This window comes from Panicum virgatum, chromosome 7K, assembly GCF_016808335.1.
Source record: "Panicum virgatum strain AP13 chromosome 7K, P.virgatum_v5, whole genome shotgun sequence".
NCBI classification, from domain to species: domain Eukaryota; kingdom Viridiplantae; phylum Streptophyta; class Magnoliopsida; order Poales; family Poaceae; genus Panicum; species Panicum virgatum.
The window spans coordinates 48,339,808-48,355,895 of NC_053142.1; the positions used below are offsets into that span (position 1 = coordinate 48,339,808).

Below are 16,088 nucleotides of genomic sequence, written 5' to 3' on the forward strand. Positions count from 1 at the left end.
GTGGACTAGGATGAAAAGGGAAATTGCTAAATATGTCTCGGAATGCGACACCTGCCAGAGAGTCAAAGCCAGCCACTTGAGAGTAGCCGGTTTGCTTCAACCTCTACCTATCCCGTCGTGGAAATGGGAAGATATAAGTATGGACTTCATTGTTGGATTACCCAACACATCCCAGAAGCATGATTCCATTTGGGTTAATGTGGATAGACTCACTAAGACGGCACATTTTATTCCAGTACATACTACTTACACTGCCAAGAAGTACGCTGAGATCTATCTCGATCGCATTGTTTGCTTGCATGGGGTACCCAAGACAATCATTTCTGATCGTGGGACACAGTTCGTTGCACGCTTTTGGGAACAGTTGCAAGCATCTCTTGGGACAAAATTAATTCGAAGCTCAGCTTATCACCCCCAAACTGATGGGCAAACTGAGAGGGTGAACCAAATCCTGGAAGACATGTTGAGAGCTTGCGTCATTCATTATGACAAGAGTTGGGACAAATGTCTAGCTCTAGCGGAGTTCTCATATAACAATAGTTATCAAGAGAGTTTGAAAATGGCACCATTTGAGGCCTTATATGGTCGACGATGTCATACCCCTTTGAGTTGGTCGCAAGTCGGAGAACGAGTGGTATTCGGACCCGATCTCGTAACAGAGGCAGAAGAGAAGGTGAGGGTAATACAAGAGAATTTAAAGGCCGCCCAGTCTAGGCAAAAGAGTTATTTTGATAAAAGGAGAGACCCTTTGCAATTCGAAGTGGGTAATCATGTCTATCTTCGAGTCTCGCCAACCAAGGGTGTGCAGAGATTCGGCGTGAAGGGCAAATTAGCTCCCCGATATGTTGGCCCTTATGAAATCACTGAGATTTGTGGACCCGTGGCCTATAGACTACGACTTCCTCCTTGACTGGCAGCAGTACATGATGTTTTCCATGTTTCTCAACTCAAGAAATGTGTTCGGGTTCTCACCGAGATAATTGAACAAACAGAAATATTGGTAGAACCAGATCTCTCTCATGTCGAGTATCCTATCAAGGTTCTTGATAAAAAGGAAAGGGTCACTCGAAGAAAAGCAGTTAGAATGTACAAGATTCAATGGAGTCACCATACCGAAGAGGAAGCTACCTGGGAAACTGAAAGCTACCTAAATCAGAATTTCCCCGGTTTTCTGAATTCAACTGGAGGTACACCTTTTTCCTGCACTTAGCTTGCTTATCTGAATCTCGGAACGAGATTCTTTTAAGGGGGGTAGGCTGTAACACCTCCGGTGTTTAGCACTGTTTAAACATGCCATTAACATCAAATGACACAGTAAACCCTGTTTTGGTGATCGCATAAAAGCTGAAATTCCGTTTAAATACACCAAAAAGTCAACTCTCGCACCTTTGCTCAAATGAACTTTCGCCCAACACGAAAGTTGTAGAGTTTGACAAGGTAAACAACTTTCGTGTTCAAAGTTTTTCAAGTTACAACGTGAAATTTGGAGTAAACCCCGAAAAACAAGCGGGATCATTAAACTTGAATTCAAATTTTAAACTTCCAAATCATCGCTCAAATGAAGTTTTGCCTGAAAGGAAAGTTATAGGAAATTTAATTTTGAACAACTTTCGTGTTTAAAATTTTTCAAGTTTCATTTGAAAATCTTGAGTTTGGACCAAGTCAAACCGTTGACATTTCTTTTCTCTCTTCACTCCCTTTCTCTCTCTCTCCCTCGCTGACCTTCCCCTGCCGTGAGCGCAGGCACTCGAGCGCGCCCCGTGTGCGCTCGCTGCGCCGCTGCCCTGCCGCTCGTTGCCCGGCCATGAGCACCCTACCCGCACGCCCGCCGCTGACCTCCCTCTCCCCCGTCCCGTCGAGCCTGCCGCGTTCCGCTCAGGCGACGAGCACGCCGCAAACGACAGGAGCTCGACGACGCGCCACGACGCCGCCATGGCACCCAACGAGCCCGGCCATGCCACTGCCTGAGCCGCTGACCGCGGCCGGCCATCAATGCCGCGCGCGCACACGCCACCGCTCGCCTCAGCGACCGCCCCGCGCTGCTGCCACGGTCCTGCTCGCGCACGCCACGCGGCCGTCCGCCTCTGCCGTTGCCGCACGACCACGCGCACGGTCGTCGGCGTCTCTTCTCCCTGCGCCCGCCCCTGCTGCTCTCCCCATCCCATTTCACAGGCGCACCCATCCCTGCCCCCTCCCCTTTCCTCCCACGCTGCCCCAAGCCGTGCCCAGAGCCGAGCGCTCCCCTGCGCCCTGCCCAGAAACCGGCCGCGGCCGCCCTTGCCGCCGCAAACACCTCACCGTGGAGCCCCTGCTCCCGGCCCTCCTCCACCCACGCACACGCTCTAGCTAGCTTCCACACCTTCCCCGGCAGCTCAACGAACCCCCCATTGCTGCCCGGCGCCCCTCCTCGGCACAGAACGCGGCCGTCGCCGCTCGACGCGCCATGGCCGCCACCCCTCCGCGGAGGCCTATGCTCCGGCCGCTCCCTCCCCAATAGAAAGGCTCCATCCGCTTCCACATGTCCCAGTGAACCTCCCCGGCCGGACCTCGCCGCCCCTCCCTCGCCGGAGCGCCGCCGCCGCCACAGCCGCCCGCCGCCTGCCCCTGCTCACCGTGGCCGGTGCGCCACGGCCCGCCCCAGCGCACACCGAGACCACCTACGTGTTCATCTTGAACCCCTGGTTCTAATCCCCCACTTCCCCTTCGCCGCCGGCGAGTGACCTCGCCGGATTTCGGCCCCCAAGGTCCGCCCCTCCCCTGTTAACTCCGGCAGGGACCTATTTGCAATTCCCCAAAACCTCCCAGGGGCATATATGCGAGAGTCGGTTTTGGTTTTCTTTTGTTTTCAAAACAGCGAACTTGCAAAATCTATATAAATTCGTAGAAAAGTCAGAAAAATGTAAACTCAACTGTTCTAAGTTCCTTGTGGCTAGATCTACAACTTTTGTTACATACACTTTTTCTTTTGCTCAATAGTTTTTACTTCATTTAAAATATAAGGAAAATGTACTTTATATTAGATCTCAAGTTACAAGCATGAGTTGTTAGCCATTTTTGGTCAGTGGGTTACATGTTAGATGTATAATCTTGTGTAAAAATTTCGTAGACAGTTTACATGCCTAGCTATCATTTTATTTAACTCTTGATGTATGCCTAGGAGGGATAGTTTTATTTATCCAAGTTGTTATGATATGTTTCATGGGTTCAAACTTTTACAGTACTTGTATTTTAGTTCCAAGAGTCTACAGAAAAAGTTTGAGAATTTTGAGTTAAGACAATCTGGACCAAATGATTTTTTGTGAGGATAGCTACATTAAATCATTAAAAATAGTTTCTGTACATGAAAAATTATAATAATTTTTCTAGGGGTTAATGTTGAGTATATAACCGTGCTGGTAAAATATGAGGCTCTATAACTTGCTAGAACAGTCTGTAGAAATTAGTTTTGATCCATGCAGCTATACTTTGCTCTATTTTTCATGCCCTGTACAATGCTTGTTTAATTGTGAAAAATTTATGGCAGGCTCATCTTTAGGTAGACAACACTCATTTAAAATTTCGTTACCAGTACTTGTATAGTTTGGCCTATAATATTCATTTTTGTTTCTAGCAGTAGCTGTTTGTTTTATTTTTCATGGTTAATAGGCTGCATGAAATGGGCTGAAAATTTCACAGTAGGCAAGTTTCTCAGAGGTGTACCTTGCATAAAATTTTCAAACCCAGAATCTCTGTTTAACTTTATTTATGATAAGGACATGCTTAACCTAGTAATAAATGAGAAAAATCATTTCTTTTGCTGCATAGGGATAATAGGTAAAATCCACCCTAGTAACTTTGTGAAGTCAGTTAATGGTCATTACTCTAAATGATTGCCCAAAATGTTGTAGCAATATATATTGCAATCATCTTGAGTTGCGTTGGAGTACAACTCTTTAGTGAAGAATCGATTAAATCGTATCACTAAAATAACTCACGCTTATGCATTTCATATAGATTCGACTACTCTCCCTGACGGTACGTACGAGTTGGTGCCGGAGTCCGAGAGTGAGCAGCGTGAAGCTCAAGTTAATCTAACTGAAGTCACTGAAGACCTGAACCAGAGTTCAGAAGAGCCCAAGGCTAGCTCCGCTCAGGAAGGCAAGCCCCGGAGCATGTCCTACCTATTCTAAATTTATGCAACTATTTATATTCCTATTTATTTGTGCATTTAAGTTGCAGGAATTGTTTGGAACCTTAGTTGCATGATCCTAGGTACCTATGCTTGAACACTAGTATGTGTAGGTCGCTAGTTGGCTATGCTAATGGTTCGGTAGAAGTCGAGTGATTTCCTGTCACTCGCGAGCTCATAGGAGTTGAATGCTTACTACACACTGCAATATAAGGTTTACGGGCGGGGTTGTTGTACTTGTGATACCCCGTCTGTTTAGTGAAAATGGATAAGGCCGCGGTGTGTGGTAGTGGTGGTTAAGCGTTTGAATGTACTAACCACATGCCGAGAATATGGTATTCGGTAAGCTTAAGTACCTGATGGAACCGGCCGTGGAACATACTCCCCACTGTCTGGTCTTTGGTCACGCACGGGTGCAGGGCACCCTAGGGCGGTGGGCCTGTTTCATGCCCGGGGAAAAAGGGGAAAAGTCGCGTGGGTGATTGCATTCCCCATGCGTGTGTTTAGGTCTGCCTGGCCAGGTTAACAAATTCGATTCGAATCGTCCGTCTCTCACGGATATTGAGACTGCTTAACCCTTTTGCTACATAGAGTAAGAAGTGGAACAATGACGATGAGAAATATGATTGAATGATGAAAAATAATTGTTTTCACCATGTATGCTCTAGGATAGATGCTAATGTAGAATGGTTAATCAAACTAGAACCTGAAAGCTAAAATCGGAAAGTAAGGACTCACTCTTTATTGCTTGTCTGCAAAGATAACCCCTCAAGCCAAAAGCCTTGCATGTCTAGTTAGAGGGCTAGTTATATCCTAGTCGGGTAAGCCTTGCTGAGTATTAGTATACTCAGCCTTGCTTGTGGCTCCATTTTGTTTCAGGTAGTACTTTTGAGGACATGATTGCTAGTTTGACTTGGCCGTGTACTCTGCCTCCTGGTTGGTCGGTGGAGTGGGATACGACTCCGGCCAACGATGACAATGCCGAGTGATGTCACGTACGGGCTTCATCATGACATCATGTATCGTCGTTTAGAACTCGTTTTATTTCCGCTGCAGTGAACTCTGAACTACTTTCTTTTCGAACTTCTATGACCTTTCGGAGATTTCGAAACCGGTTTGTAATAATTAAGTTAAGACTCTGTCATGTAATGTATCTGCGAAATGTTGTACTCTCTGGACTCACCTTCGTGTGGGTTGCATGTAAGCTTTGGGTTCGATCGACGCTCAGGTGGATTCTTCGGGACTTTACCCGACAGCACTGCCGAATTGCTCCGTTTGAAGTGCGTGTTAGCCGGGATTATCTTTAAGATGATGGTTAGCGCACTTGAGCCGGATTAATTAGGGCGGTACTGCCACATTGTCTTCCCAAGACCCTGCATCACATGAAACTATCTGCCTATAACAAAGGAACCTGGTAAAAAAAGACTGAAATGTATTGGAATAAGGTAGGAAATAAGAAATAACCTGATCATCTGCCAGAATTCCACCAGAGCAATGTGTACTATTCTCCCTGGAGACCATCCAAGCTAATGCTATTTTCTGTGAAACACAGAGCATACAAATGAATAGGGCCCCGAAGTAAGCTAAATAATTACAACACTGCAATTATTATAAAAAAAGGTACCTAATGCTTAAGGAGTGAAACTGACAGAACACCTTCAGGCAGATCTTCTTCCCCTTTTTCCTGACCAATATGCTGCATACAGTTCAGGAGAAAATAATTTGGTTAATATATACCAAGTATAACAAAACTGAAGTAGCACGAAATTAGGTGCCTATTTGATTAAGGTGACATTATGTCAGTCAATCATACATGCATACCTGCAAGGCTTCTTCATATACGGCTTTCTCATCAGCAGTAAAATAACACTTTTTAGGGGTTTTTGGGATACTATCGGCTTCAAAATCAATAACAGAAGTCATGGATGGCATTGGCTGACGAGGGAAGTCCTTGCTTGTTTTGTAATAGGATGGACCCTGATGAGTACTTAAAAAGCCGTCTCCATCCAACATAACCGGTTCATCTTCGTCGCTACTTGTGTCATCAGAAGTTGTGCTGAGAGAATGGAGAGGCTGCTGTCGAAAACGATTGCGGAAATCATGGTGATCGTGATCATCTTCGCTATTTGATGAGCACATATTGGTGCAGCTGTCGTCCTCACCATCTGAACACAAGTCAACAATTGCTTCACCATCTGAACTTAAGTCGATGATTTCCATAGTGCCTGCAAACATGCATATGATCCAAGTAGGCCTTGTCATATATTTGATTCACAAGAAAGCTGTCAACAGTAGATGCTCGGCGAGTGGATGAACCGCTAGGAACGTAAACATGAATGCATTTTCAGGGGCTATAAACACAAGTGCCTAATGGATTGAACAGTCATCATTTGAACATAAAGGCAAACTGAACCACTCAAAAGTGTAACTGCAAGAGTACACGCCAAGGAGATCTATTATAACAGGAACAAGAACAATAAGAAATTCCCTGGGTTCATTACACAGCCAGCATCACACAAACAACGACTGCCAACGCGTATAAAAAGGAAGCTATATGCAAAAGAACTGTCTTGTCTGCTGATCGAATGAACTAGTGAATCTAAGACGCACATAAATGTATGAAAAATGAAGCGATTAATTAGAACAAGATATAATCAAGCCGGCCACTATCTGCCGGCCGAACGCGCGCACAACATGATCCAACTCGACCTGATCTCATGATCGCGTACTGAAGCCTCGGGGTCGTCCGAGGAGGCCTGCATGTCGCCGGAGGAGGAGACCAGCGCCGGGGAGCGGCGGCGGCCGGCGCGGTTGCAGACGTGGACGTGGGGGCCTGGGGGGTGGTCGAACGGGCGGAATTTGGACGTGGTGATCGATCAAGGGAAGGAAGGGTATTTATTGGCGGCGTGGGGCCTGGGGTACCGTTGGCCGAGAGAGACCATTTGAAATTCGAAAAACAAAAATGAAATGAGGGCTACCGGGAAGGAAACTTGGGCCGTCGTCGGACTGGACGATGGGCTGCCCGCGGCAGGTGAGCCCACGGCCTGCCTGCCATCCTGCGTTGCGGTCAACGGGGAGGCGGCAGAGTGGCCATGCCTCTGGATGGGGAGCGGCGGCGGCGGCGCCTGGATACGGAGGCGGAGGGGGTGGCAGCGCCTGGACGCGGCGGTGGCGGGGCGGCGCCTTTTCTGCTTCCCTCGCGAGTCACGACGCTGCGCGAGGAAGCGATGCCCGTGTCCTTTTCTGGCTCGTGACTCACGAAAAAAGAGCAGGGAAAGTGTGCAAAATATTCCAAACAGAGCCAAGGAAAGTATTCGCCCGGCCTAATGGATTGTTACAGTCCCAAAAAAGCGCAGGGAAAGTGTCAGCAACAAGTCTGCCATCACCCAAACTCACTCGAGTGAGAGCACGATACCTAGGAGGCGAGCAAGTGCTTCTTGGATGATGCGAGCAAGGAAAGAATCCTCTCTGTATGTCAATAGTAGAGCCAGCCTGTGATACCGCAGTGCATTTCTGAACTTGGTTGCAAGCAAGATGGGTTTCCGCAAAGCTATCTAGGCTTGCCTCTGTCCTGCGACAAGCTGAGATTGCCTGCCTTTGATCCTTACATTAGCAAGGCTGATCGGTACCTAACTGGATGGCAAACTTCACTTCTGAGTCCAATGGGCAGGACGGTCCTCATCAACTCTGTGCTGGGTGGATAACTCTCATACGTCATGTGTGTTGTGCCATTGCCGCCGGGGGTGATAACCAAAATTGATAAGCGACGTAGGAGCTTCCTCTGGACCGGTACTGATTGTGCTAGCGGGTCAAGCGGCCTTATTGCCTAGGATAATGTTCGCCGCCCGCGCGAACAGGGAGGGCTTGGGATCAAGGACCTAGCTGTGCAGAATACGTGTCTACTGCTGAAATTGCTGCACAAACTTTATGTGGGAGAGCTCACCTCCTAAGCTCGTTGGGTACGCAGAACGTCTGTCTTGCAACAATGGAAGGTGATATAGGTGGTGTGCACTGGACTGCCCTGAGAGAGCTGCTTCCGCTTTATCAGGCAATAACAACGGTTGCGATTGGGGACGGCCGATCCACCTCATTCTGGTATGATGTCTGGTGTGGTGATGACTGATGAGAGCTTCTCTGAGCGGTTCCAGGCACTGTTAAGTAACTGCACCTCTGACAAACAAACCGTCTCGGACGTGGTTGGCTGTGGCCTGCAACCATGGCTCGTGAACAGACTCACGCCGGAGGCGACTGATGAACTGACTCTTTTGGGCGGAATCCTTTCTGCAGTTACACTTGCACATCATGACGACAAGAGGCTTTCTCCATTCTCTGGTGTGGACGGAAATCTCCAAACATCTGCCTTGTATGCTCTGATCAAGTCGATGCATAACCCGTCTGGGAGTGTCACCACAAACTTCTAGAAGAGCTGCGGCCCGCCCAGAGTCCAATTCTTTGCTTGGCTGCTCCAGAATGACCGAATCCAATGCAAGGTTAACCTGCACCGCAGCCATATTTTGGGAGATGACACCTGTGACTTGTGTGGCACTGAACCTGAAACTGCTTCGCACCTGCTCTTCCACTGTGAATTTGCTTCATCCTTCTGGCGATCCCTGGGCTATGAGCTCGCCCCTGAGCTGACGGTAGCCGATGCACACCGCATGCCGCAGCCAGAGAGTGTGCCAGCGAACCACTTCGACACTTTTACATTGCTATGTTGCTGGCAGCTGTGGAAAGGAAGGAATGGATTTGTTTTCCGAGGCGAGACAATGGGCCTTCGTCAGACTCTGCATGCGTGCAGGTCGGCGGCAAGAACCTGGAGCTGCAGGCTTCCGATCACGGATCGCCCCCTAGGTGATCAATGGTGTAATCTTTTTTCTTTGGCAATGTAAACCTAAAAAGGATGTAAAAAAAAACTCTCTCTTATCAGGCCTTTTAGGGCCAACTGAAAAATGAATAAAATCAGGTGGGGGATCCTCACTTGTTAACAAACGCGTTCCCAACAAACGCGTTCCCAGACCACCATTTTCTTTTGCTTTTGCTTGACAACAAACGCGTTCCCAAATCTCAAGCATGTTAGCATCGCGAACGAACAATAGGCTTTCTCCTCGCCTGTCCACAAGGCTTTCTCCTCGCCTGTCCACAAGAAAGCGCGGAGACGCGTCCCTAGCATCGGTGACTGTTAATCCTCTTGGCAATTTGCTGGCGTTCTGTGCCTAGATGGTTAGCAATTATCGACATATCATTTGCATCACAATAACTCAGCCAACCTCCAAAAGCATTTGGCCCTCTGTTCTTATGCACCACCAGTTAAAGGTTTCATTTCTAGGCACGCCCATAGACCAGATCCATAATCAAAGAACCAAAATGCAAGATTATCCCTGTCATTTATGCACAGATATTCCCCTGCGGATGGAAGAGCTCTCTTACGAGCTAGTAACACGCATGGGCATGATTGCGAAAACCAGCAAACGCTACATTGTCCAGCAACTACCAGAACTGTGCCGATGTGAGCTTGGAGCATCAGTGTTGGTGAGGTGCACAAGCATACACTACCTCTGCTTCAAATATCTACTTACAGTAACGACGGTGCCAGATACTGCGATCGAATCTAACCTAGCCTATGTGTTTGGACTGTCGCAGCAAATAATCATCAGCCCCACAAAATTTTGCAGGTTGCCATCACACCATGAAGAGGTACCGGAGATCTTCTACGGTGAGCCGAGTAGCATTGCCACTGGAACCATCCTCACCAAAAGCAGATTGGACCATCGTTCTCTTTTTCTCCTGGCGAGATAAATATACACGTCTTGTCAATAAAAACATGGTAATTGATCGGCAGTATTCACTCCACAACATGAATAGACCTAGCTCACATAAAATTATTTCGGGAAGAAAGAGATTGGCACTGGCATGTGATGTACATATATAATAGCTGCTTTGCTATATATCGTTAGGCTAGCATTCATAATCATTTCATTGCTCATTGTAGTAGCTGCTATACCATTTTACATCAATCATTGTTTCCTAATAAAAGACGTGGTACAAATTGAAGTACTGTTATTGGCTTAAAGTTGGCTACAAAAGTTAATTGAAATGAGAAACATGAACTGGCTTAATTACTTTTTATGATTCATCAACTGTCAATGCCAAATTATTCCCTAAAATCAACATGTCAAACAATTAATGGAGCGTGTCCTAATAACGAAAATAAAGAATAGTTTGATCTCAAAATGAAAATGCAAGAGCCAAATTATTACCTGCAAAGCTAATATGCGGTCTTCCACCGTGTCTTTAACTGTAAACCGCGAAACAGTAACAGGACAGGTCTGACCAATCCTGTGTGCTCTGTCAACTGCCTGGTCCTCAGCGTAAGGATTCCACCAAGGATCAAGCATAATAACATGGCTAGCAGCTACCATATTTAGACCCAGATTGCCAGCCTTCAGAGACATTAGCATTACCCTCACCTAAAGAATGAAAAAGATTATCTAAATATATGTGTCAAATACAAGCAAACAGTGCTGGATGAGAAAGGATAGAATGCAAGGACCTCGGGATCAGTTTGAAACTCGTTGACTCCTTTTTCTCTCAAGTTGAGACACATTGCCCCATCTAGCCTCCTAAATTGTATATTATTGCTGTTCAGTGAAAGCTCCATCAAATCCAGCATGCCAGTCCACTGGGAGAAGACAATTGCCTTAACAGGGGCCTCCTCGCTTGGAATTGATTCAGTAGTATCATCCCCCATTGTGATGGCACGTGTCTTGATGATTGATTTAAGTATGCCCACTGCTTCCCGGATCTTCGAGGAGATGTAACTGCTATCACAGATTGAAGATGCTTCGTCGTCCACAGTGGAACAACTAGTTTTTTTATCAATCTCCAACTTTGGCAAGATAGAAAGCTTTAATACTGCTGCTGTAAAAACAGATCGAACACTTAGTTTCTTTCCACAAAATGGATAGGGGCAGACATGCACATCACCCGTTAAGCTATCATGTACACACTGATAGCAGAAAACATGGCCACATGTTGCAACAACAGCATCCTCAGGTGGATCCTGCAAAATGTAGAAATAAATTACCATACTAAAACCAAACAAACCAGTAACTGTGTAATCTTTCATATCACACTGACACATATCTCTTGTATAACTCCATTCTTTCGCTTATTCATAGAAGAAGAAGAAATATTTCAAAAACTGTGCATGTAACAAATTTTGAGTGAATTGATTGCTTACACTGCATATGGAACAAATTGCAGGACCTCTTTCCAGCTTTTCAAGCAAATCTGTGACTGTTTCCTTAGGAAGTTGCTTTGCCATTTCAATAGAATTATTGTCAATCAGATCTGATTCCTGCCCCTTAAAAAGAAGAGGGTGGTCACAAGCCTGCCGAAGCCGCAACAGCAACACAAGGATGTTTGCATAATTTTCCTTTATCGTTCCAGCTGCATCATAGGCCTGTATCACGAACACAACATATGAGCTCAGGCATTTCGCACTGAAATTCCTGAGCAACTGAACTTTAATTTGAAAAGGCAAAAATTATAGCTGAAATGGGATATTTCAATATGTTAGCTAATTATTATGTGATTATAAACCACTAGACCTAATCTTCAATAAAGGTAGTGCAAATATAAGGAGCATACATCAATTATACTAATTCTGCTACTAACTTGTGAGATTAGACAAAGATAATTCAACCATGATTGCAAATAAAAAAAAAACATCATACTTAAGCAATTGAGTTTATACCCTACTGAAGAAAGATGATGTAAAGTTGAAGGTACCTTGAACTTTTGTCGAGAGCCTTCTTCAAGTGTTAAGTAGAAAGCTCGCTCCTCTGGGGTGAAATATATTTTACTCAGCTGGATTGTCTTTGCTGGTAATTTTAAGATTGGTTCTCCATCTATTAGTGTTTCTGTATGGACAACCGTTCAAGAGTATATCAATGATAAATATCACAACCAATAAAGAACCAAGTGACAGTGGCATATACATGTACTGAGAAACCTTGGAAATAATGATACATGAAACACAATAGAATTCATTTTCAGAAAAACTAAGTACTGGATGAAACAAACAAGATCAAATATGCTGAACAAAGTTTGATGGTTGCAAGCCATTCTATACTAAGGAATTATTAAGTTTTGCAAGCAAAAGCATTAAAGCGTGCACCAGTGCAGGTCTCATAGTCTAGCTCAGAGGTACAAAATGCAGACAGATAGATATATGGTTGAAGTACTTTATTTCACCTTTTGTGCACCGCAGTAGAACTATTCTCAAGATAGCTTGAAGTTTCTTATAGCCACGAACTGAGTCTTTAGATATTTGGTCCTTGATCATATATTTGAAAGAACTAAACTTAGAATATGGTTCATATTTCAAGAAACAGAAATAGCTGTATAGATCGTCAATTTTGTTTTGTATGGGTGTTCCTGATAAACACCATCTCCTCTCGGCCCTCAGTCCACGGCAAGCTCTCGACACTTGAGTCCGGTAGTTTTTTATAGTTTGAGCTTCATCAAGCACAACTCTGAACCATCGTACCCTGGCAAGTGGACCACCATCTGAATTGCTAGATTTATTTTTCTTTTTTGCCTTGCTCTGCATTTTTTTGGGCCGTTTTCTCTTGCCACCGACACACAATTCCGGACAGATTCCAGACATTTCACTATCCTTTTTATCATCATCAGAGTTTTCTTTAGGCACTTCATTAGCCACAGTCATGTATGTGGTGACAACGACATCATATTTTGCCAACTCATTTGGATCTCTAGTCCTTGAACCTCCATGATAAACCAAAACTGGCAATTTAGCGCCTTCCATAACCTTCGCAGACAACTCATTAGCCCACTGCCTAAGAACACTAGCAGGGCACACCACCAATGTTCCTGCAGCAGGTCTAATCTTGGGCCCCAAGGTTGATACAGAGGGCTTCGCCCTGGTCTTCTTCCTTGGTTCAACACAATCAGTAACAGTACCTGACTGCCTATCAGAGAACTTAAGACTGTTGGCAACATCCAATTGTGTAGAATCATGTAGCTTGTTCAGGGGTTCAGCCTTCAGTTCTTTCTTGTCCATGACAATCACCACGTCATCATCATCATCAATGCTTAGGACAGATGTTGTACAGTATGATCCAGAAGTCATGAACCTAGACTGCTTAACCCTCTCCTTCTGCATAAGGGCAATCGTTGATATTGTCTTCCCAAGACCCTGTATCGCAGAAAGTTAGTTTCTTAATATTTCATCCAATCAAAAATATAAGTCCATCTAAGCTTGTCCTAACTATAAACACACATAGATTGACAATGTATGGTCAGTGTTAGTATATTCATCATGAAATGCACTTTTGTTATACGCCTATATAAGTTTTGCTATTTAAGAGAATATATCTTTATAGATATTTGCTGTCAAAGTTACACATTGAAGACCATGTTAATGTCGTGATGGACTAAGATTCGACAATTTGTGATCAGAGGAAGTATAAAGGAATCTGACAGGAAGAACTAAAGTTAACTGAATAAGGTAGAAAAGTAAGAAATAACCTGATCATCTGCCAAAATTCCACCCAGACAATGTGAACTATTCTCCTTCGAAAGCATCCAAGCTAATGCCATTTTCTTTGAAACAAAAAAGAACATGGAGTGAAGAAGGCCTCCAGAATAAGTAAAATAACTGAGGAACTGAGACTAAAGAAAAGGTTACCTGATGCTTAAGCAGTGAAACTGACATAACACCTTCAGGCAGATCTTCTTCCCCCTTTTCCTGGCTGATATGCTGCACTTGTTTTGGGAACATTAGTACAGTTCACCCAAGAATGACTCAAAAAAAGAAATATGAAAATGGCAAGGTGCCATTCCTGTACGAATCAACCAAAGATTTATACCTTAAGGGCTTCTTCATATACAGCTCTCTCGTCAAGACCAAAAAGCCTTTTTTCTACATCATTATCAACTTTTGCATCATTAACAGAAGTCCCGGGTGCCATTGGCGGAGGGAAGATCCTATGTGAACGCGGACCTCCATATACAAAGATATCATCTGACAGTTCCAAACAACATTGTCTTAATATCCACACTTAGCACAATTACTGTAAGATTACTCAAATTAAAACCTTTCATGGATAGTAAATAAAATGTCACCTGTTGGCATTGTAGATGAAGACATACCGTTTCCATTGTCAGTGAATCTTTGAAAACCACTAAACTTCACAGCAGGTTCTTCCTTGATTCTGTTTTCACCTAAACTTGAATGATTGGGTGCAAATGATTGAGGACTGAAGCTTTCGTTGGTGCAAGATTGTGGAAGCTGATGTTCAAAACTTGGAACATAGAAATGTTCAGATTTTGCTGCAGAACCATATGTTATTGATAATGGAAGATCCCTACTGATATCATTGCTCATCCCACTGCTCATTTCAGTGGTTGATCTATTCTCCACAGGGCTGTAAGAGGATGAAGCATTTCTACTGCTAAACCAATCATCATATTCTTTTTTAGCGATCTCATGCCAGTCAACATCGTATTCCAAGCTGGCCGGTTGTTCCACGCTATTCTGATCAGGTGATGTGCTCAAAGGAACAAGAGGCATGTGATAAGGACTAATAGCATCATCATAATCCGTATCATCTTCTCTGTATGAGTGAAACTCATTGTTGTCTTCACTATCAGAACACAGGTCAACGATGCCTTCCTCGCTATCTGAACTTAAGTCAATAATGTCCGTACTGCTTCCAATCATAAGCGTTGAATCTGCTTTCTTGAATATCTGTTATGCTTAGCTTTGATCACCAGCCTTCTGTGAAATGACCTGTGACAAAAAAAAAAGGCGTACCCAGTGCCGTAGGCTTCCCGCACTGTGCGGGGTCTGGGGAAGGGTTGTTTTTAAGCCCCAAACCTTACCCACACAAATGTGCAGAGGCTGGGGCTTGAACCCGGGACCTTCCGGTTACAGACGGTAGGCTCTACCGCTGCACCAGGCCCGCCCTTCTGAAATGACCTGTGATAAGGAATAAATAAATAAATAAATAGTGCACAAGCCTCAAGCAGCTCAGATTAGTACTTGTGACCAGATCTCAGTAGCGCAAGGATCAATATTCAAGCGAAGTAGATTCACGACAACAGCAACAGGAAAACTGTCATCATACTGTTATAGTGTTATTTCCCATGCCAAGCAACGGTACGAAACAAGAACCCACACCCACGGCGCTACCGACGAACATACAAAAACCAAGAAAATCAACCAGTATAATCCCGTTAGGCAACATCTGCGGAATTCGCAAACCCAATCAATCCCGCGATCGCTTAAACCTTCCCCAACTCCCCTTCCCAGCAAAGCACAACGCCCTAATCTGCGCAAAGCCGCCGCCTTTCCACCCCAAGCGGAATCAATACCGTTTTAAATTTCCACTAAATCGAAGCACTCGCATCCAAAGAAACCATATTATAATAGCTTCCCGTCCGGGAAGCAGACCACGAACCAGTCAAGGAAAGCACGACGGGGAAGAGAAGTCAGCGTCGTCGTTACCTGCTCCGAAATCGGCGAGCCGGGGCGGGCGGGGATCGACGGGCGGAGGCACTCCGGCGTCCGGGGAGCCCATGCGCCGGCGGAATCGGCGAGAATCTACCGCGGCGAGGGGAATCCGGCGATTTGGTTCGTGCGTGCCGGCGGGCGGGGGCGGCGGGCGGGCGAGCGAGACCTGAAAAGTGTTTTGGGGGAGCGGCGTTGGTTGCAGGGCTTTGTTTGCCTGCGGGTGGGGCCCCGACGCCCGGGCTCACTTGTCAGTGGGAGGACGCGAGCGGGAAATGAAAATATTCTCATTGGCTGCGCGAAACGGAAACGGTCGGCCGAGGCTTACGGTGGAAGGAAGCATGTGGGGAGGGAGGCCACGGAACGGCGGATAATGACTGTTTG

The 16,088-nt window shown here is 45.4% G+C and overlaps 1 protein-coding gene across 4 annotated transcripts; it reads right to left on the reverse strand.

Annotated features, from left to right (window-relative positions):
* Window positions 1-5,524: 5,524 nt before the first annotated feature.
* Window positions 5,525-15,856, reverse strand: LOC120641873 (helicase-like transcription factor CHR28). 4 transcript variants are annotated; one of them, XR_005662442.1, is made up of 13 exons: window positions 15,702-15,856; window positions 14,318-14,984; window positions 14,062-14,216; window positions 13,881-13,952; window positions 13,721-13,795; window positions 12,425-13,388; window positions 11,960-12,090; window positions 11,409-11,630; window positions 11,153-11,228; window positions 5,990-6,393; window positions 5,793-5,864; window positions 5,633-5,707; window positions 5,525-5,541 (listed from the first exon to the last, which is right to left on the reverse strand). XR_005662442.1 is itself a non-coding variant. In XM_039918180.1 (11 exons), exons 2-11 carry the CDS (start codon window positions 14,913-14,915, stop codon window positions 9,848-9,850), a joined length of 3,042 nt encoding a protein of 1,013 aa, XP_039774114.1. In that variant the 5' UTR covers window positions 14,916-14,984; window positions 15,702-15,856; the 3' UTR covers window positions 9,517-9,847. The 4 variants fall into 4 exon arrangements, 3 of the variants coding, with proteins under 3 accessions (XP_039774114.1, XP_039774116.1, XP_039774117.1); XM_039918180.1 differs by lacking the exons at window positions 5,525-5,541; window positions 5,633-5,707; window positions 5,793-5,864; window positions 5,990-6,393 and adding exons at window positions 9,517-9,952; window positions 10,426-10,635 and having other exon boundaries at window positions 10,719-11,228; XM_039918182.1 differs by lacking the exons at window positions 5,525-5,541; window positions 5,633-5,707; window positions 5,793-5,864; window positions 5,990-6,393; window positions 15,702-15,856 and adding exons at window positions 9,517-9,952; window positions 10,426-10,635 and having other exon boundaries at window positions 10,719-11,228; window positions 14,318-15,173.
* Window positions 15,857-16,088: the final 232 nt, after the last annotated feature.

What these genes read in the sequence shown, in the direction of transcription:
- LOC120641873 (XM_039918180.1), bottom strand. Translation starts at nt 14,915, where the DNA reads ATGATTGGAAGCAGTACGGACATTATTGACTTAAGTTCAGATAGCGAG. An exon ending in GCTCTCGACAAAAGTTCAAG is followed by an intron (nt 11,631 to 11,959) that starts GTACCTTCAACT and finishes TTCGTGATACAG; the next exon opens with GCCTATGATGCAGCTGGAAC. An exon ending in AGTTTCAAACTGATCCCGAG is followed by an intron (nt 10,636 to 10,718) that starts GTCCTTGCATTC and finishes TTCATTCTTTAG; the next exon opens with GTGAGGGTAATGCTAATGTC.